We start from the raw sequence: 22,895 nt of genomic DNA on the forward strand, positions 1-22,895 counted from the left end.
TCGCTCCAAGGGGGGAAATGGATATACGCTTTAATCATGTTCTATCACTATTGAGAACTCTGTATAATAACATATGCGAACATATAATATTCAGCCCCTCCAAGATTTTGCAGTTGTGCGATCACAGAAATTAACGCAAAATCAAGCAAACTCTGCGGTATTGACAGGAGCTTGCAATTTTTTTAAATGATCAAGGATTTTAGCTTGATTTGGGCCAAGATGCATCATGTAACATCATCGCGACGGACATTCAGCCAAAGGCCCTCTTCCATTCATGGGCATCAAATATAAATACAGCTAAAAGGTCTAATTTACCAACAAACATCACTGCGAAAGACCGTGCAAAACTATTCCGTGCAATTGCAATTTTGCCAATTCAAGTAGTTTTCCACACAAAAAAAAGCACAAGAAGAGTTTATCACTTAAAAAAAATTTTTTTTAAAGCCGCGGCGAAATCAAGCATTTTTGGCTGCGACAAATCACAAACTCAGCGAAATCCTGTATGGACTGAATAATGAAGTCATCTACCTCTTAATGCAACCCATGACTACACACACACACACACCTCACTGTGGTAAATAATATAAGTCATGTCTAGCTACTGTCTTTGCTTCCACTTGATATTCTGACTTCAAATCTGAGGCAATGGCACACTGTATTAATAGTAGTTACGCTCTGCACTGTACTTACTTGGTTTCAGTGTTTCTGAATGTTAGTGCATGTTTCAGAGGCCACAGTTAAGGCTACAGTACAGATCAGGACTTCCACAGCACCAGAAATGATTGTCATGTTATCTGTGCGGTCTTTAAAAACAGTTAGTTCCCACCTACATTTCAACTGTAACCAATCCCAAAACCTGCGTGATGATTATGGCACCATTTCTGCAAGAATTCATGTTGTTGATTTCTACTGGACATCAAGTGATATAAAATGGATTCAAAGAAGTTGTAAAGATATTTGCAGATACTTAAACCTAGTAACTGCAATGTATTTAAACTGCAAATAATACTAGTAGTTCCAACAGTGTTTTTAATAAACGCACCATATACACACAATGTGTATACTGGCATTTGCGAACACACACACACACACACACACACACACACACACACACACACACAAAACATTGTTACATCACTCTGCTTTTCAATGGGAGAGAACTCACGGGCCTCAAATATTCAACACTCTCAGGTTGTCAAGGGGAGGGAGCAGGCATCAACAAACCAGCGCAAAGACCATTCCCAACCAACACACACACCACACACACCACACACTCACCCAAACCGCTGACTGTAGTTAAATATTTAGCAGTGCTAAAAGAGACAGTGTATATGCACGTGCGCACACACACACACACACACACACACACACACACACACACACACACAAACACACACGAGGGTGCTTGTCTGGTCGTGGGGGAATTGAAGCGCCCCCTGGAGGGCTGCAGTATAGGCAGCAGTATGTAAATACGAGGCAGGTTGTCAGCGGATGACAGGAGCGGCCACGGAGGGGCCAACAGTGGGGCAGGATGGAATGTGTCGGGAAGGATAGCTAGAGAAACAAAACAACAGCTGAACGAAAATACTCTCCCTCCCTCACACACACATATGTACACATGCACAGTGTGAAGAAAGTCTCTGAAGTTTCCAGCAAAGAGCTAGGATCTGGCGGAGTGGGCCTAGCTGTGCTGATCAGGGCAAAGCATCACTTATTCACTAGCTTACGACTGCACTATTTATGGGGCACAAGGGAGAGTCAAGGAAAGAGAGAGAGAGAGAGAGCACGAGAGAGAGAGAGAGAGCACGCGAGAGAGAGAGAGAGCACGCGAGAGAGAGAGAGAGGGAGAGAGAGAGCACGAGCAAGCAGTACAGAGAAGTTAAAATATACATGTGGCTGCTCATATATGGGTGAGAGACTGGCAAAAAGAACGCGAAAAACAGAAAAAGGAGAATAATGGAGTTAGAAACTGTTAGTGGTTGTGTCTGAGTGAGAGGCAGAGGGGGGAAATGGGCAATGCAGGAGGGAGACAACATGATGCAGTGCAGTGAGTGTCCTGCAAAGGCTCATGGGAAGGTGGAGGATTAACGGAGGCCGGCCATGAGAGGGTTAGGGCATGTAGACTAGGTTCCTCCATCCATCCAGCCTCATTAACACACACACACACACACACACACACACACACACACGCAAAGTCAAATTAAAACCACTGAGTCAAACTAAAGACAGATGGCGGACCCTATTTACGCAGTTTAATGTTAACCATTACATTAAAAAAAATAATTCAGTACATGTGGAAACCTGGTGTAACCTTAAACAGGGGTGAAGTTAGAATGAACATATTATCAGGGATAATATATATCTACACCCAGATTTCTGTAACGCTGCTTTGTGACAATGTCATTATACAAATCAAATCGAATAGAATTGAATTGGTGTATCAGAAGGTGTAGTCAGGTGTGCTGTTGTGATGTCCAATCAAATCAGCCTAGGTTTGTGCTGTGACTTAATAATATATGATAATAATCTATTAATTAATCGTACAATGTTCGATGCATGATAATTCGTAACAGTCTACAGTAGTTCACATCTAGTTGAGCCTTGTTGATGAGTGAGGTCAGAGGAGAATGACCTGACAGGAGCTTTGAGCTGACAGGAATGTTACAGTAACTCAAATAATCACTCTTTACCACCTTTGTGAGCAGAAAAGCATCTCAGAAAAAACAGCATGTCGAACAGATGGGCAACAACAACAGAGGATTACATCAGGTTCCACTCCTGTCAGGCAAGAACAGAACAGGAATCGGAGGCTGAAACTGGACAGTTAAAGAATAAACTTGCCTGGACTTTTTTTTTTTCCAAATTGACAGCTATCTAGTTTCAGTGAGCCTGTGCTCAATGCAGCTTTAGATTCCTGTTCTTGGCTGACAGGAGTAGAACCAGATGTAGTCTTCTGAAAATGTTCCTGTTAACTTGGCCAGTGAATGTATGTGATGGATAAATTAATTCTCTGCACTGTAATTGGTTAGTACTTATTAATCCTGAAATGATGTTACATCAGTATTGTACATCGACTAAACTAGACTGTAAGCCTTCACTTGAACCCCACTCCGGCCTGGAGCTCCAGGTCTGGCATGGATGTAGGGGGCCATAAGGGGACAGAGGGATGGAAGGAAAGATAGAGGAGGGAGACTGCACCCACTGGGTCTTCAGCTGGAGCGAATATCTTGGTCGTCCAGCCTCGGGGCGAGGTGGACAGTGACCGACAGGGTCCAGCGCTACTCCTGCTGCTAAATGGACTGACCGGCCATATGCCCAGCACCGCCGGCTCTACATCACTGTCATGCCATGGCTGGGGGTGGGGCTACATGCAGTGACCGAGAGGATGGGGGGCTTATGGGAGATTTAGGTCACACCCCCTCCTATTGCCTCCCTGAAAAGATTAAGGTAGACGTATTGACTTGAGCAGGCTATTAACCTCACATCTAACTACCAACATTGACTCTACCTCCCCTCTCACACATATTCACACACACCAGTGTGTGCAGTGTGCAGGCTGGTGGTCCATAGCTCAGGAAGATGAATGCAGCATAGGCGAGGGCAGGATGGAGCTGACCCCAGCTGCCCACTGGAGCTTCACAGAGCTGAGTTATACACCAGCCTGCCCTCCTCAATCTGTCTGACCTATAAGCAGCACAGAGAAGAGTCAAAGAAATCTATTATGCAGGGACGGGATGGGACTCAACCTAGTGTAGAGCACGCAACCAACAACTATTGAATGATGGGGACTAATAAATACTTTTCAGTGGATAAAACACACTACAGAAGGCCATTACTATTCTATAAAACCTACAGAAACCTGAGATCCTGAACCTAAAAAGGGTCTTCAGTGCCAGAAACATCTGTAACATAACATTGTTTTTTTGTTTTTTTTTTACAATTAACTAATTTAATAGACCATGCAAACGATAATTCAATTATTTTAAACACAGTTTGCAGTGAGCTTAACATAGTTGACATTGTTTCATAGTTCCATAATTATTTAAAGTCTACATGTTTTTAGATTTACTTAGGTTTGGATTAAACCCCAGTCAATTCCAGGGACCTGTCAAATAACTATAAGAATTCGTTAATAAATATGATAACTTTAATGAAATCGGGTTGTGAGGCCACCAACGTAATTCAATTAAAACAGTCATGAACCTATGCTTCACAGACTCTTTGGGGGTCCCTGGACCCCACTTTGAGAAGCACTGGGAAAGATAAAGTTTTGACATGTAATTGATTGTACCACTAGATTAGATTTATTATTATTATTATTATTAGTAGTAGTAGTATTATTAATAATATTAAAGTGTATCAGATTTTAGTGGTGTACCGTTAGTGAAGAGAGCTTTGGTGGTGGGCCAGGAGAAGAGCACTATTGCAAGCATCCTTTTTCCACTGGCATCAATGCTTTTCTGAAAACTGCTTTTCGGAACATTTTTATCATATTTTTTGCTGCTTTAGAAATTATTTCTCTGGCATGAATGAGATAAGATAAAGTAGGTGCATGTACTGTATAAGGTATTTATGACCTGCGTAAGCACTTAAAACCTTATGTAATTAGAGACACCTGGCATGTTTGGTAGCCATTAAGTCTTTAGGGCTTTCCTGGATATGTGTGTGTATAGAGAGAGAGAGAGAGAGAGAGAGAGAGAGACTCATCTGGAAAGGAGTGTTGTAAAACTCATGAATAACGTTACAGTAACTCAAGCCCATTTCTGATGACCTGTCAACAATCCACACTGAACACTTGCTCTGTGTACTTGAGCGTAAACCTGTTGGGCATAGAGCTGTCTGTCTAGGATGTGTCTAGCCTCCTCCCACTACACACACACACACACACACACACACACTTACAGATATAAAATCTATCTATATATAACCTAATCTATAATCTGTTTTTGATGGATAGATAGATTTTTTTGTGTTTTTGTCATTTTTTCTATTACTTTTCATAACATTAATGATTTTTTTAAAAATAACTTGAATGACTTTTATAAAATTATATAACGGACAGGTATGGAACATGAATGATCAAAAGTGTTTCTGAACACTATAACTACTTTGAACAAGAGAACTAGGCTGTAATAACGTGGACTATTTTACATGTAAAACATGCTGCATTACATTCGTCTTGCATTCTAAAAACATTCACATAAGAATGATGTGATGAAGGGCGTGTCTCGTTATCCATGACATTGTTAAATCTCCGGCTCTCAGCCCCTCACTGAACAGAGCAGACGCAGAGAGAGGTGTGAGTGCAGCGGGAAAGAAAGACCTCGCGCTTGCAGGACAGTACTGGTGACATTTGGAAAGTTTGTCCAAAAAGTCGCCAGAGTTGTCATTAGGCAAAAAAGTCGCTAAAGGGGTCAGAAAAGCATTAAGTTGGCAACACTGCTCTGCAGTGACAGCTAGATAAAAGGCAGGCTAAACTAGGCCTCCCCCCAGCAAAAAGAAAATACAGAGGGAGAGGGAACGCAGGGTTTTTCATTTATGCACATTCTATTTGAAAAGCAATAAAATACACGAGTACCCAAATAATGCCCTGTCTGTGTTTTTTTTTTTTCTTGGAAACAATTTGCGCCCCCCCCCCCCGGTTGAGAACCACTGGTCTATTCTATATGAGTTCATATACTCTGAGCAGCTTTTGGAGTCTCTCAGTTTACATTCACATTTCCATAAATCGAAATGTAATTACATTTAAAACAACATACAAAACATATCCACAGCAAGTGATCTGACTGATTTGCAAAACATTGGATCTAATTGTTGCTGTCTTTATGATACACCTTGTTTCCCCTTTATCTTACATCTGCATCTCAGGTGATGGACATGACTTTCAGTCTGAGGTTCAGTGTAGACAGCTTTATCGGCTATGTACAAAACTGGAGTGTCGAGGTCATTGAAGAGTTAGTGACTAACCTGCAGCTCAGTCTGGAAGAAGAACTTCTGCGGACACTGTGAGCAATCATAGATCTTGTCTTCCTGCCCGTGCACGGCGAAGATATGCTGCTGCAACTTATTGGCCTGGACGAACACTGGAGGATGAGAAAAGGGAAGAAAAGAATCAGATGATTGTCTAAAAACTTTCAGTCACTCTCTCAGGGAACAGAAGTGATGTCAGACGATGATTGAGTTGGTGGACAAGAACAAATCATAGAAGACAACACCACAGACTCCTACCATTAGTGCAACAGAACGCAAAAGTGCACGGAAATGATGCAAGCAGACATATGGGGTGAGAAGAAAAAGTTTTATGTCTCTCTATGTGAGAAAGAGGGATGATATAAAGAAATGAGTGGAGGGATGGAAGCTCTAGGTAGACCGTACTATACCCTCAAGTGGTACAGACTTGTGATATTTATCAATAAATCATCCCCCAGCCCTTTCCCCAGGATTTTCAGTTCTGTTCCTGTGTTTCTATTTTTTTTTTCCCCATTTCAGTAAACTTAACTTGAAATGTGTGTCTAGAAAACATGAATTATTAAAATACCCTATTCATAAGCCACACAGGAGTTCACCTAAAAAAACAAAGGCCTGCATACCTTCTCTATGTATGTGTGTGTGTGTGTGTGTGTGTGTGTGTGTGTGCATGGGGGGGTGTCGATGTAGAGAGCTGGACAAAGAATGAGAAAGGAGAGATGAAGAGGACAAAAATGAGCAGGACAAATTGTTGGACAACATGACACACCAGGGAGATGGAAATGGAAAAACAAACAGTGACTCACTGTTCGAGAAAAAAAAACCCTAACAACCCCAGATTAAAAAAGCACAAGGAATTCAAGAGTATTTAACAGGTCAGTGGTGAACACTGAAAAGATGGAGAGAAAAAAACAAAACAGTCAGGTTAATATGGCAGAAAAATAGAGGGCTGGGGGTTGAACATCAGTCAGTAATGCTGACAAGCTCAAATAATGATTTCTGATTCCCAAGCATCAGTTGACATGACAAGCAGTTCAAAGTGACTTTCAAAAGTGTCCATGAACATAACACCCAACACACACAAACACACACACACACACACACACACACTCACACTCACACACATACACATAGCAGGTTAGCTAAAAGCACACGTACATCGAGGGCTCTGCCCTGGAGAGATTGATCGGATTACATGACTTCTCTATAAAGCTGCCCTTTATTCTCTGACCTCTGCTAATGCTCTCTGCTAAACATACACACACACACACACACACATATACATGTAACTGGCTCACCTTAAAGACACAAACGCTAAGCCTTTCAAATCAAAGTTACCAGAGAGCCTCAAAAAAACTCAAGCGTTCTCATGTCACACCTCCCGAATCAGTTATTGTCCCTCCTAACACTGTTACATTGTCTCATAATTAGAGATGCACGATACTAAATTTCTCAGCTGATACCGATAACCGATTATTCAGAGTGATATCGGCCGTACCGATAGTTCTGCCTTTTATACCTTCTTTTAAATGAATAATAATTAATTCCACAATTCTGAAAGAAATGCACATAAAAACTTTATTGTCTCCATTTCAATTACGTCTCTTCATCTCTATTATGTCTCGTGTTATTTCATGTAACGATTTGACTTTTCGGCCAGGTGAGTTTTATTTAACGCCTGATCTGAACATATGATAAGGCGTTAAAGTAGTTTTAAATAGTTATTAGGTGTCTCCTGTATTGTCGTAAATATCATCATTGGCTAAACTGTAGATGTTGCTCTGCTTATTTTCATACAAATGTTTAAAAAGGACAGACACGATAAAAATTTATACCGTGGTCTGTCTGAAACTTCAATTCTGATTGGCTGGAAGGTGTGAGCGTATAATGCATAGGTATCTACAGTCAGTTTAATCATCATTCTAAATTAATGCGCTGCTTATAAACAACTGTAACCATAGTAACATATAGTTACATATGCATGCAGCGGTTAAACTCACAGCTCTTCATTATTAGTAGAGACACGGCAGACGTGGGTAATTCACACACGCGCAATCTCTCTCTCTAATAACTATTTATTATAATTCTTTCAAATAAACGTAATCTTATCACACGACTTTATCTCTGTGTATGATTTAGAGTGAGCAGAACTCTAGATCTATCTAGATCCTGTATATAAAATAACTAATGAAAATGACCCGTTATGTTTATCCTTTCAGTTAAATTTTGTAAACATGACTGTAAACATCAAGGACAGATTTGACTCGTCAATGCTGACAAGCGCCCATGGTACAGTGAGGGAAAAAAGTATTTGATCCCCTGCTGATTTTGTACGTTTGCCCACTGACAAAGAAATGATCAGTCTATAATTTTAATGGTAGATTTATTTGAACAGTGAGAGACAGAATAACAACAAAAATATCCAGAAAAATGCATGTCAAAAATATTATAAATTGATTTGCATTTTAATGAGGGAAATATGTATTTGACCCCTCTGCAAAACATGACTTAGTACTTGGTGGCAAAACCCTTTTTGGCAATCACAGAGGTCAGACGTTTCTTGTAGTTGGTCACCAGGTTTGCACACATCTCAGGAGGGATTTTGTCCCACTCCTCTTTGCAGATCTTCTCCAAGTCATTAAGGTTTCGAGGCTGACGTTTGGCAACTCGAACCTTCAGCTCCCTCCACAGATTTTCTATGGGATTAAGGTCTGGAGACTGGCTAGGCCACTCCACGACCTTAATGTGCTTCTTCTTGAGCCACTCCTTTGTTGCCTTGGCCGTGTGTTTTGGGTCATTGTCATGCTGGAATACCCATCCACGACCCATTTTCAATGTCCTGGCTGAGGGAAGGAGGTTCTCACCCAAGATTTGACGGTACCTGGCCCCGTCCATTGTCCCTTTGATGCGGTGAAGTTGTCCAGTCCCCTTAGCAGAAAAACACCCCCAAAGCATAATGTTTCCACCTCCATGTTTGACGGTGGGGATGGTGTTCTTGGGGTCATAGGCAGCATTCCTCCTCCTCCAAACACGGCAAGTTGAGTTGATGCCAAAGAGCTCCATTTTGGTCTCATCTGACCACAACACTTTCACCCAGTTGTCCTCTGAATCATTCAGATGTTCACTGGCAAACTTCAGACGGGCATGTATATGTGCTTTCTTGAGCAGGGGGACCTTGCGGGCGCTGCAGGATTTCAGTCCTTCACGGCGTAGTGTGTTACCAATTGTTTTCTTGGTGACTATGGTCCCAGCTGCCTTGAGATCATTGACAAGATCCTCCTGTGTAGTTCTGGGCTGATTCCTCACTGTTCTCATGATCACTGCAAATCCACGAGGTGAGATCTTGCATGGAGCCCCAGGCCGAGGGAGATTGACAGTTCTTTTGTGTTTCTTCCATTTGCAAATAATCGCACCAACTGTTGTCACCTTCTCACCAAGCTGCTTGGCAATGGTCTTGTAGCCCATTCCAGACTTGTGTAGGTCTACAATCTTGTCCCTGACATCCTTCGAGAGCTCTTTGGTCTTGGCCATGGTGGAGAGTTTGGAATCAGATTGATTGATTGCTTCTGTGGACAGGTGTCTTTTATACAGGTAACAAGCTGAGATTAGGAGCACTCCCTTTAAGAGTGTGCTCCTAATCTCAGCTCGTTGCCTGTATAAAAGACACCTGGGAGCCAGAAATCTTTCTGATTGAGAAGGGGTCAAATACTTATTTCCCTCATTCAAATGCAAATCAATTTATAACATTTTTGACATGCGTTTTTCTGGATTTTTTTGTTGTTATTCTGTCTCTCACTGTTCAAATAAACCTACCATTAAAATTATAGACTGATCATTTCTTTGTCAGTGGGCAAACGTACAAAATCAGCAGGGGATCAAATACTTCTTTCCCTCACTGTATAAGCGGGATAATCCATGTGTGTGCGTTACACAATTTTAATGCACTCCGCTTCATATTGGGTGGGTCTTTGGCTCCACATCAAGCATTAAAATCATGTGATGCACACCTAGTCATGGATTATCCCTTACATACTGATTATTAAAATCCAGTATATTTCAAATGTAGCATCTTTATGGGTAGTGTAAAAAGGTTTGTGTGTGTGTGTGTGTGTGTGTGTGTGTGTGTGTGTGGTGCTACAGCATTACTGATGTTGGGGTTGATAGTATAATGCTAGTGGCCATTCAATTAGCCAAAAATAAACGGCAGGCCTCTTCCAACTAAAGGCCTCTTCCAACTAAAGCCTTCTTGTAAGTAAGTGAAAGATAATTTTAAAAAAGTTATTTGGAAGAGCCTATAAATGAACAAGCTTTACAATCAGAAATGTGTCTGCTTTGACTGTGAAAATAGGGTTGATTTGAAATTGTTAGTAAAGAAGATAAGGGCTCATCCTCATGGGTACTTTGTTATGTTTATGCATTTTGAGATGTGCTGATGAGTGTGTTGCTGTCCAGAAAGCGTAATCCGTCATACTTGACTGATTTATCTGTTTAAAGGCTGTTTGTGTCTTCCTGAAGGACACCCAGGTTTGTCATGTCACCAACTCTCAGCTAATTGCATTCTACACTTTACAATTCCAATGAGCTCTGCTCTTAAATTCTGATATCTGTTTCAACAGCAGCTGTTTCACACTCTCATTATAAATATGATGAACATACTCAGAATCATTTCAGCTTCTCCTTGCTCTGTTCCTTTCACTTCTCCAGCAGGCTAAACCAGGGTAGCTGGCATGCTCTGCCCAGGAGGCCTCCAGTCCCACCAGACATCTCAATAGGGAGGTCAGAACTCATTAACTTTACCGTGAGTGCATCGGGAGAGCCGGACTGCCCGGGACACCTGGACTCCTCCATGCTGACCTTTATTACACCTTTATTATTCCTCTGCTTCCACATAAGATCCTGTCATAATATTTTCTTTCTGAATTATGTCCATAGAGAAATATATCCTGAAAGTGTGGTCATTTTATTATTATTCTTTTTATTTTTTTATTTCACTGAGATTATATTCAGTTCTAAAGTCACAGTCAGACTAGAAATTTGTAGTTTATATCTTGAGAAATAGGCCAAACTGGAAAATTATCCTACTGCATCCATTCCATCTATTTTGGTGTTTAGCCGTGACTCAGCATTTTACCTGTGGCTAGCTGTGTCGTGGTGAGACGGAGGAAAATGTTTGAAAGCAATTCAAGTTAAATCGAGAACTTAAATCAAGTCCGTAGGTCAAGTGTATATGCAACGTTTTGTTAGTTAGGAGTTTGTTGGCCGTCTGCTTTACTTGCTAATCTGTACAGTTTAGTTGCTAGCAAGCTAGCGTACCATGCTGCCTGTTTCCATTATGGATTACTTTTTATACAGGTCGAGAACTATTTATACAAAATCTCATGCCTCATCCTGCCTACTGATAAAATTAGCGCTTTTCAGATGTTTTGTAATACTGTGTTGTACTACAAAGGACTGTCTATTCAGCAGTCCGTACAGGATTTTACAGAGGTTTTTTTTTTTTTTTTGTGATTGTTGCGGTCAAAACTGCTTGATTTTTTTTGGTTCTTTTTTTTCGGAAAGCTACACGAATTGCCGAAATTGCAATTGCACAAAATTGTTTTGAATGGCTTTTCGCAGTGATGTTTTAGTGGTACTCATGTTCGATGCATGTAAATTGAAGAGGGCTTTAGCTGTATGCGAATTGCGATGATGTCACATGACGCGTCTTGACCCGAATCTAATTTAGAAAAAACTGCAAGCTTGCATTCATGTCGGTGGTTGCAAAATCACTAAATCCTGGATTCAGCTATCAGTTCTGCAATTAGCAAACAATGCAGAAGTTCACCAAACTTGGATTCACATGAATTTATTTGCACTGGAAGACTGTGATATGAAACTGTTGATCACCGGAAATTCCTTTTAACGGGATGAAATTTAATTCCTGAAATGTTGCTGACGCAAAGCAAGTGTAACTGAGCCTTCACTCTCTCCTACACAAGGCACTTCATGTTATGGATCCAAAGAGTTCACAGCTGTTTTTCTGCTTATCCATGCAGCCTCATATTAATATAATTTGTTAATTAAATTCAATTAATTAGCTAGACAAGGAGACGGAAAATACAGAAGAAGCAGCCAGCAGAGAGGATACAAAAAAAATGAGTGTAGTTATTAAGAGTAGGTTCAAAACAAACTCATCTGTTTAATTGCACACAATTAGGGCATGTGCAAGAGAGCATGTAATGGAGTACGTCTGCATTTCCATACGCACAGAACCTGAGCAACTGCATGCAATCATGCGTCATTAACCTGCATGAATGAGTGCACGTATCAGTAAGTGGGCGGATACTGTAAGTGATCGGCCTGGGCCTGTAATTTCTGAACATATGTACGTATGTGTGCGCAGAGTAGACGTCCCATCCACCCACACACGCCTTCACTGCCCCTGACCCTACGCCCTCGACCCTACGGGCAAGTCCCCCTTACCTGTGAAGCAGACGGGGCACTTGAAGGTGCCGCCCATGCCCTCGAAGCTGTGCTCGATCAGGTGGCATAAGAGTTTGGCTGGAGAGTCAAACATCTGGTTACACAGCTTGCACTCGTGATTGATGCCTTCCTCTGCAACAGAAGAGCGCATGATACAACAGGTTAGACACGCAGCAGTGGGGTCAGGCGGAGACATAGAGAAAAAGAAAAGAGGTAGACAGGAGAAGGAAGAAGTAGACACACACACACACACACACGAACACAACTTGAATTTAAATCATCATCAGAAATGATGCAGAACTCAATGTCTTTATGGTTAGTGCTGAAAGTAATGTATTCAGCCTTGCTCTCTTTACTCTGCTCTGTCCAAGCTGACCATTCCATCCCCACTGTCCCTCCTCCTCCCTCTCCTGTCCTCCCTTTCCCAGTGCTGTCTTTTTCCCGACCGGTAATTGCCTGCCACCCCCCAGCACCGTGGGCGCCATGCCCTCCCCCCTGCCTGCAGCTCTATTTTAAGCTAGCCGCAGTGACATCAGTGGCCCCCTACCTCCAACCAGAGTAGGACAGATGAAAGGTGGGCGTTGGGTCCTAGCTGGGTGCCTCCGCTCCCTTCTTATCACCCACACGCCACACAGACCTGAGCGCTGCCCTCCTGCCGGCCACGTTGCATCAGCCTGCCCATCTCCAACCCCCCCCACACACACACAAACAGATTCCCCCCTCCCTTCATGAAGATGGGGTGGCACAGAAGCCATAATGGAATCTAGCAAGCTCCAGGGGTGTGTGGGGTTAATAAACTCTTCAATCAACCACCCCTGCCATCGGCCAGACCTCCCAAACTCCTGTCCGAAAAACACGACCTCCGATGATTCCAATCTAAGCGCTGTCTCAAAGGCCTGAGCAGGGGAGCTCTAATCCTGTCTGAAAGGAGAGGGAGGGGTGGGAAAGCAGGTTAGCTCAGCTAGGTGTAGGGTTTAGAGTTTTTTTTTTTTAAAGATAGATTGGCAAGGACAGAGCTTTGGTGTGTCTCCTCAAAGACGCTGGACTCTGCGATGATTCCCTTTGTAGAAGGGGGTTGGAATCAGTGGCGATATGGCATTCACAGGATATTTTGGATGAGCCATTGTTGGATAGCAGGATGAGAGGCTTTAAATGAGAGAGAGAGAGAGAGAGAGAGAGAGAGAGCGAGAGAGGAAAGAGAGCGCAACGACACCAAAGAGAAACATTGGGGAAATGAGAGGGATATGGGGAGAGGAAGGAATTCTGCTAAAGAAAGCAGAAAACAAAGGGATAATTGGGCTGTCCAGCCAAAAGTAATGGTAGCTAGGGGGCCTGTGTGTGTGTATTGTGTGTGTGTGTGCGTGTGTGTTGTGTGTGTGTGATAAAAAACATGCTCCTCTCTGTGAGCCCTGCTGTGGTTTGATCAGCAAGTGTGCAACATGCTCCATCATCTGTTTTTTAGCCTCTGCTCTAAGACTAAGCTCTCCACTCCAGTGTGTGTGTGTGTGTGTGTGTGTGTGTGTGTGTATGTGTGTGTGTGTGTGTTTGTGAGTGTGTGTGTGCATGTAGGCATTGCTTGTTACCATCAACCAACCCCATGGTGTCAGGGACAGTATTTGATCAGTGGAGCTGACATGCACTGCTTTGGGACAAAGACTGCAGTGTACTGAGGGGAGCCATCCTATAGCTAAAGACCAAACCCACACACACACACACACACACACACACACACACACACACACACACACACACACACACACACACACACACAAAAAAAAAAAAAAACAAGCATGTAGGAAAACGAATCAGGCCATAAGAAGACAAGAGAAGCCTAATGGAGGACACATGGAGAGGCTGCCAAAAATGTTGCTAGCAAAAGCGCAATCACGCCAAAGAAACGGCTAAAAAGTTCACAGTCTCTTTTTTCTCTCTCTTGGAGGCAGACAGAGAGAGTGTTCCAGGTGTGTGCAAGTAAAATGCCTGCCTGGAAGCACACCACATTCAATTACAGCCTCTGCCAAACAGGAGGTTCGGTGCATGTAAAGGCATAGGGAATGGAGAGATAAACCGATTGATGGATCGATCAGCTAATCAGAGTCAGAGGACTCCACTGGAGTCGCCTCGTCGGCGAGGCACAGACGGCTCGATCGAGGAAACAGCGGGAAAATGTTAAACGCCTCAAACACCCTTTAAAGCCGTTTTTAATCTCCCAGCATTATTACGGAGACAGAAGAGCTGCTCTGTTAGACCTGATCCAGGCAGAGGAAAGAACAACATATAGAATATATACTGTATATGTAAAAAAAACAAAAAAAAAAACATGGGGAGCTCTATAAGTGATATCACTGATGTTACATATACGTACATGATAAGAATTTGATCGATACATTTACAGTACCTATACTTCAATAATCTGATAACAGGCAATCTCTAGGTTCACATGACTCTATCATTAATGGAATTTCTTTTTAATTACATTCCCCCTTCTCAAGCAATTCGAGTGCTCGCTCATTTTCTGTGTCGAGTACTTGATTTGTTGAAATGATTTATTGAAGTGCACTTTGTGCTACAGCTGCACTACAACTGCAACCTGCCAATAAACTAACCATAAAAAAAAAAAAAAAAAGGATGTGGCATAAAATTTCTTTAGAGTTGCTTTAGTGGCAAATATTTAGTTGGGAGTCTTTTATGGTTGAAATTTGCATGCTGCGGTCCTTTTTTTGGAGCTAAGACTCTTCTCTACCTGGTTATGTGCCCCCCCCCCCCCCCCCCCCCCCCAACCACACACACATCCAGCCAGGAGCCTATCCCAGGGAACTCGGAGCACAACGTAGGCGACACCCTTGATGGTGTGCCAACCCATCGCAGGACAAAAAATTTCGCACACTCCAGACAATTTGGAAATGCCAATCAGCCTACAATGCATGTCACTGGACTGGGGGAGGAAACTGGAGTACACGCTGGAATCCCCTGAAGCACGGGGAGAACATGCACACTCAGGGCAGGGCGGAGGCAGGATTCGAACCCCCACCCCTGGAGGTGCAAGGCAAACGTGCTAACCACTAAAGCCCAAAATATGCTTCACTTTTTACGCGTACACTAGGAACAGTGTACATTACGGGTCATGCAAATTTCATCATTAGCAGAGTACGCGCGTACTGTATGCACACTGGCAGATTTTTTCTAAGGTCGCACATGCGCATTACATTCTTTTGCACTATTTAGTTGTTCCACAAGGTGGCAACAATGAGCCTGGGCCATTGATTCTCAAGGTAGTCGAAGAGAAAAGGAATAAATGGAAGAGGCAGAAACAAGTGCGAGCTCTCAATCTTCTCTTTCTCTCTTTTTTTTTTATTTCTTCTTCCTCTAGTAACAAGTGAAGTAGCATTTCTTTCTCCTCCATTGTTCTTCATGTGTTTGTGATTCTTCCTCCTTGTTGTCCTTCACACTAAAAGACCTGCTTTACTGCTCTGTACTGACTATTGTAGGCCAGGAGGGGAAGTGCAAGTTGTTGTAATGCGTAGGCGTCAACCTCCTGTGTATGCATACAACTGTGCGTATACGCTAGCGTAAAAAAGTAAAAAAGTATACCAAAGGCTTAAGCCACTGTGTGAATGTAAAATCCAGCCACTGTGTGAATGTCTTTATGTCTTTCATGAAATCTATATAACGCCTTAAAGCCCTAATAATCCCCATCTCTGAACTGGCTACATCACTCTCTCCTTTCCACTAATAACTGGTGTGTGGTGGGCGTTCTAGCGGACAATGGCTGCCTTCGCATCATCCAGGTAGATGCTACACACTAGTGGTGGTTGAGGAGACAATCCCCCCCCCCCACTATGTAAAGCGCTTTGAGTGTCTAGAAAAACGCTATATAAATGTAACTGTAACTTTTCTCTGCTATATCGCATTAAATACTGCGGATAATGACTGTATTATTAGCAGTGTAAATGTAAACACACTCTCAGTTGACGGATTATAAGGAGTAACATGAGGAGGAGTGCAGGAGCAATGTGAAAAATGGCAGTATTTGTGCATTATTCCACCAACTAAGCATACCTCCATCGTGCACAAACACTGCAGTGGCTGCCGCTAAACCTTGGCCAATGTGCTTCCAGCTAATTGACCAGAGGGAGCCAGGTGGAGCTCTGGCCTGCACTCTTCCCCCGAGACAGACACGACTGTACTGAGCTCCCGTCCTCATCTCCCGCCTCTTGTCCTTGTCCTCCTCTTCCTCTTACACTATGTTCCTCTTCCTGTCCATCTCCCTCCACTTCCTTTCCTGCTCCCTCTCCCTCTCCCTGTTTCTTTCTCTCTCCTCCCACCACCCCCTGTAGCATGCTCTGGCACATAAATGAGCTGTGCGGATGGGAGCAGCGGTTCCCGCTGGGCTCGGCCCCTCTCGCCCCGGCCCTAAGGCCTGCAGCTCCGGCCCCAGATTGATGGACCGGATGGCGAGCGAGAGAGCAACGAGAGGGAGGGGGGGAGAGATGGGGGCCAGGGCGAAAGAAGGGGTGGAGGCAACTGGGCTTCTCTAGGGGGTGAGCTCAAGGTGTGTTACCATGGCAACTCGGAGAGGGAGAACAGGGAGAAGCGGCGGCGTGCTGAGCTTGACCCATGCTGGTGGGGGGTGGCAATGTGGGCCAAAGCGGGAGTGTACGCACACACACACACACACACGCACTGCTGCAGAGCTGGAAGGGTCTCAGGAGCTACTGATTCCTACTCACTCCCACTTCCTGTCTTTCTTAGCACTTACACATAAATACACAGAGTACTGCAGAACTGAGACAATACCAAGAGCTACACACACATACACACAATGCCACAACGTGAATCAATCTACACCATCTCTTAATACACAAGTTTCCCTCTTGCCCACTCAGACCCAGCTACAGTCCCTCTACATACCGTATTATACATGGACATCCATATGGTGCCTTCAGTGACTCAACAAAACATTCAAAACACACACTGCCTTTAAGCGTGAGAGGTAAATTTGCTAACTCACCCTCCCTGTCTCACACTATCTCCCCTTCTCTTGATCCCTCCTGGCTGCGGGTCTAATTCGCACGTTTCCCATTATCTGCAGCAAATATTTCCGAAATGCTCTCTCTCTTGTTTGCTCCCTCGAGCGCTCTCTCTCTGGCTGCCAAACGGGATGGAGTCTCCGGCTTCGGATAGTTTTGGCAGCGGCGGACGGCATATGGAGCTGACCAGCTTGGAATCTCCTATCAGATTACATAACAGTGGGATGCTGGATCCTTCCAACATGCAGAAAACCGACCTTCATGCAAACTAGCAAACAAACAAAGTCTCCTTCCAAGGCACACGCCGAAGCCTCTTTTTTTCCCCCCTCCTCTTCCTCTTTAACTATTCTGACCTCTCCAAGCCTCATGCGTCGGAAAATTTCTTGAATGTCTATTTTTGAGTGTCGAAACTACATTCCCACTAGCTGCAGCTGTTTATGTACAGTACAAAGATGCGTATCGTTATCTATTAGATGTCCTGTATCATGAGAGACCTTCAGTGCTTTAACAAAGCAATTACTCTTCACTTCTCTGTTTAAGCCCTGTTACATGGTTCTTCTCCAGGGAACTTCATTACCCATAAAGCACTGCAGGAGCTCCTGCAGCACAAATGCACCACCAAAATAACACTCATCCTCCTGACACTTTTATTCATCTGTCCATAAAAACCCACTTTCAGTGTGGCTTTAAAAAAAATATATTTTTTAAACAAATCAGGTCCCCTCAGTACTATTAACTCATCCCCACTTTTCAATATTTGACCAATCAGCACACATCTATAAGTCCTGGTCTCCAGCAAGTCGGCCTGGTCTGGATGCGGCTGCCTGCTGGCCACCCAGCGCTAGCAGAAGCAGTCTCATTTCCACTCTCTCTCTCACGAACACACACACACACACACACACACACACACAGATAAGTGGGCTGATAAAGAGATGGCACACTGTGAGGTGGGCAGTGTCCTGCAGCCCACTGCAATCAAAGCAGTGGAGAAATCAGCCAAAGGCAGGGCTGGAGCAGAGCAGGCAGGCTCAGTGCTGGGCACCGATGCAACACACTGACCTTGCCATGACCGTGCAAACAGTGATGGTCAAAAATCCAGGGCAATGTGTTACTGCTCTTTTTGATGGCCAGTGAAGTGTCAGTCACTGGGTCACTTATTTGCATGCCCTCAAATGAACTTGATCTGTATATACACCTATAGACCGGATCGTAGCTTCCAATATATATTTTTTTTGGCCAATGTGTAATGTTGATGTTATCGAAAGTGCCTAAATAAAATGTGTCCAATCAGTGCGCCAATGAAGCATCCATGTGGTAAAGTCTTTATAAACAGCATTTCCTCCCTGGGCGCTATATACTCCTCTGTAAACCTCTGTTCAGCCACCTGTCTGACATTCACAGCATCTGTATGTCTCTCTCTCTCTCTCTATCTCACACACACACACAGACACACACACACACACGCCCCACACACTCTTACCATAAAGTCAAGTCATGCACTGGAAGCAGTTTCCAAACATTGAACATTCCTGGCCATATGTTTTGTGTGGTAAATCGGCAGTAAAATGCACGCCGGTAAATGTGTCACGTCTTGGCTGCCAAGGCAACAGCGCCATGTGTTCTTTGTTTGTGTTTGAGTTTCTGTTTTGGCCCCCTCCAACAGCATGTGTATTTAAACCTTCTGTTTTTCACGTCATATTTGTGAAGTACTGTTGTGTCCTGGCTTCTCAAGTGTTCCTTAGTTTTCTTGGGTTTCTCAGTTTTGAGGGGGTGGCTTAAAGGATAGCACCTTTGCCTCGCACCTCTGGGGTTGGGGGTTTGAATCCTGCCTCCACCTTGAGTGCGAGGGGCTTGCATGTTCTTCCCTTCGGGTACTCCGGTTTCCTCTGTGTGCAACTGTGCCCTGAGATGGATTGGCAAGTCTCCCGAGTTCCCTGGGATACACTCCATCATGATATCATGTAGGATAAGTGGTATGGAAAATGGGTGGATGAATCGAATTCTGGAGTAGAGATCAACCGATATTGATTTTTTATACCCGATACCGATATTTTGCATGTTTATGTCCCCGAGAACTGATATTTATTTATTGTTTTACTTGTGTTTTTGACACAATGATAACACCACCACTGAACTGAACAAACCGTTTTACTTATAACAATTTTGTAAATTCCGCGTCCTCCTTGCATACAAAATAAAACAATACTCTTATTTATACAACGATAAATAGAGAGAGCTGAAAGAGTGCAAAAAATAAATTAAGGGCACTGTTACTAAAGTTTGTCTCCATTTCTTAGCACCAAGCTGCTTAAATTCTCAAAACGCCCACAAGATGGCGCCATTCATTGGTGGATCCGATATTAAAAAACGATAACCGATTATGGAAAAATGCTTAAATATCGGGAAAAATACTGTTGATCTCTATTCTGGAGTATGACTTTTGCGGAAATGCCCCCAAGAGCACCGGCATGGGTGGCATTGTTTGTATACTGTCCTGCGTACCTTTTCTACATCTGAAATAACAGTTCTAGCCGCTAGATGGCACATCCGTATCAGTTCTCATGTCAAGCTTTTAACAATTAAACATTCCGGAGCACATATTTACCACTGTACAGCAGCACGATGATGTTAAGCACACGGACGAGCTCTGCTAGTTTCCTTCTAAAACTTTCCGCCATCATCATGATACTCCGTTGCCAACCGCAAAATTTGAATGCTGGCAATCTGTCTGTCTCTCTCGCACACACACATCCCCAGATTGTTAATTGCAGGAGAGAGGGTAATTACGGCTCTAGTCAGCAGTCAGTTGTGTTCGGGCCAGTGTTGCTGGCCAGGCCTGGTCTGTACGGAGTCTTATCGAATTTGAGGACTGGTGCTCAGTGTGGCCTGAGCAGCATGTCTTCTGGACTGGCTCTCACCCACACACACACACACACACACACAAAGACACAAAATTATCGGAACACACTACTATCTGATGCACAACCTTTAGAGAATGTGATAGGCTGCTTTTAAATGCAATGGCTGCCAGAGGACACAGATGTGTTAAACATCAGAAAAACGACAACTGACAAAAACACGCAAGTATGTTCAAAAGCACTCTGAAAGAGACAGCGTAGTCCTAAAAACTGACAAATATTAACAGTATGTGCTGTACGTGTGTGTGAGATCATTTGTACTGTATAAGTATGTGTACACACATATGTGCCTAATCCTATGCCCCTGGGTGCATTGTGGGGCTTTTGTTTTTTTTTTAAATGCACAAATGCATCTCGAAAGCAATTCCACAACAATAGTTCATTGTTGCCTCGGCCCATGAGGACACACCACACTCCTGGGACTTTATTTCTCTCCTCCCCCTTGATGCGAACACATATGCAATGCACAAATCCACATAATTACATCTGTTGTATATTTCGTGTGTTTGCACAGAAATGCAAACTGCAGCTCGGTTCCACTTTGTTCTGTATGATCGACTGTGCCTGCCTGCTGCCTGATTTTTCCTTTACACCCCTGCGTCTCCTTTTCTATCAGGACACCAACTATGTCTTTGGTCATGGTTGTGAATTATCTGCCTGCGAAAGAAGCCTGGAAAAAAAAAACAAAAAAAACAAGGAAATATGAGGAAGCAGCAGGATGCTAATAATGCACCTCCAGCTGTTCAAGTTAACCTGCAAATGTGTCCATCTGTACCTCCAGAGAGAGAGAGAGGGAAAGAGAGGGAAAGAGAGAGAGAGGGAAAGAGAGGGAAAGAGAGAGAGAGAGGGAAAGAGAGAGAGAGTGATAGAGATGGGAGGTAAACAGTGGAGGAGCACAAAAATGTTGCAGATTTAATAGAGAATGAAAAAGGAAGAAAGAAAACAAGAAGGAGAGAGAAAGAGTGAGAGGGTGATTAGGTTGTGTGTGCTGAGGTTGTTCTGGCAGGAAAGCAGCTCTGTGTAACAGTAGGAGTGACCTTGCTGGGTTTAGACCGTCCCTTCCCCTGCCCTGCATGCAGCTGTGCCCTGCCTCTGGACCTCCATGCTGGACACCATTACACACACACACACACACAAATATATATCAGAAAGAACATTATACTGTACCTAACCCTAATCCTGCACTTTATGGTCAACCTTGTAAATATACAGTTGAACACCATAGCACGTCTTTCCATGAACAATCCGTATTGCTCGTCTTCTAGCTTTCATCAGTGGCAAATTCTAACCACAAGGCTAGACCACTCTCACCACAGCACTGACACAAAAACACAACAACACGGCCACATCTGTTAGACTCGTACCCGGGTCACACACACTGAATGAACCACCACCCAAATAATATCTGCACAGCAGTTATCCTAAGGTCCATTGATTGAGTAGAGGAAGGCTGGCTGGTACAGTAGCAACCAATAAAACACAGTCACTTAATGACCCATATGGTAGGTATTAGGTGTGTATTGCAATGTCATATGTATCTGTATCTGTTCTCCAAATCCTGTGCTCCAAATATTCAGATTTAAACCCAAAGAGGATTTTTTTTGTTCTTCGTGGGTTTTTTTTTTTTTGGAGTTAAATATAGAAACATTGGAGAATATAAAAACAATAAAATAAACAGAGGTAGACATGCCAGCACTGTCAGCACTGGACTGTGAAAACAATTCCTCATTACTCGAGTACGCAAACTGGACACAACTAGTGAATGTTTAGTGCACAGGACTGCTTTTAAAGCGCACCTACAGTGAGGGAAAAAAGTATTTGATCCCCTGCTGATTTTGTACGTTTGCCCACTGACAAAGAAATGATCAGTCTATAATTTTAATGGTAGATTTATTTGAACAGTGAGAGACAGAATTACAACAAAAAAAATCCAGAAAAACGCATGTCAAAAATGTTATAAATTGATTTGCATTTTAATGAGGGAAATAAGTATTTGACCCCTCTGCAAAACATGACTTAGTACTTGGTGGCAAAACCCTTGTTGGCAATCACAGAGGTCAGACGTTTCTTGTAGTTGGCCACCAGGTTTGCACACATCTCAGGAGGGATTTTGTCCCACTCCTCTTTGCAGATCTTCTCCAAGTCATTAAGGTTTCGAGGCTGACGTTTCGCAACTCAAACCTTCAGCTCCCTCCACAGATTTTCTATGGGATTAAGGTCTGGAGACTGGCTAGGCCACTCCACGACCTTAATGTGCTTCTTCTTGAGCCACTCCTTTGTTGCCTTGGCCGTGTGTTTTGAGTCATTGTCATGCTGGAATACCCATCCACGACCCATTTTCAATGCCCTGGCTGAGGGAAGGAGGTTCTCACCCAAGATTTGACGGTACATGGCCCCGTCCATCGTCCCTTTGATGCGGTGAAGTTGTCCTGTCCCCTTAGCAGAAAAACACCCCCAAAGCATAATGTTTCCACCTCCATGTTTGACGGTGGGGATGGTGTTCTTGGGGTCATAGGCA

At 43.4% G+C, this 22,895-nt stretch overlaps 1 protein-coding gene across 2 annotated transcripts in view; it reads right to left on the reverse strand.

The window, feature by feature from the left end:
• The window catches only part of znf423 (zinc finger protein 423), a 175,058-nt gene that overhangs the window by 13,638 nt on the left and 138,525 nt on the right, over positions 1 to 22,895 (reverse strand). For both annotated transcript variants that reach the window (XM_053623015.1, XM_053623014.1), the window contains exons 6-7: positions 12,430 to 12,561; positions 5,968 to 6,083 (exon numbers count right to left, since the gene is read on the reverse strand). In XM_053623015.1, the coding sequence (XP_053478990.1) occupies positions 5,968 to 6,083; positions 12,430 to 12,561 (248 nt within the window). The remainder of the gene's footprint in view (positions 1 to 5,967; positions 6,084 to 12,429; positions 12,562 to 22,895) is intronic.

Source organism: Ictalurus furcatus, chromosome 4 (assembly GCF_023375685.1).
Source record: "Ictalurus furcatus strain D&B chromosome 4, Billie_1.0, whole genome shotgun sequence".
Taxonomy (NCBI): Eukaryota; Metazoa; Chordata; class Actinopteri; order Siluriformes; family Ictaluridae; genus Ictalurus; species Ictalurus furcatus.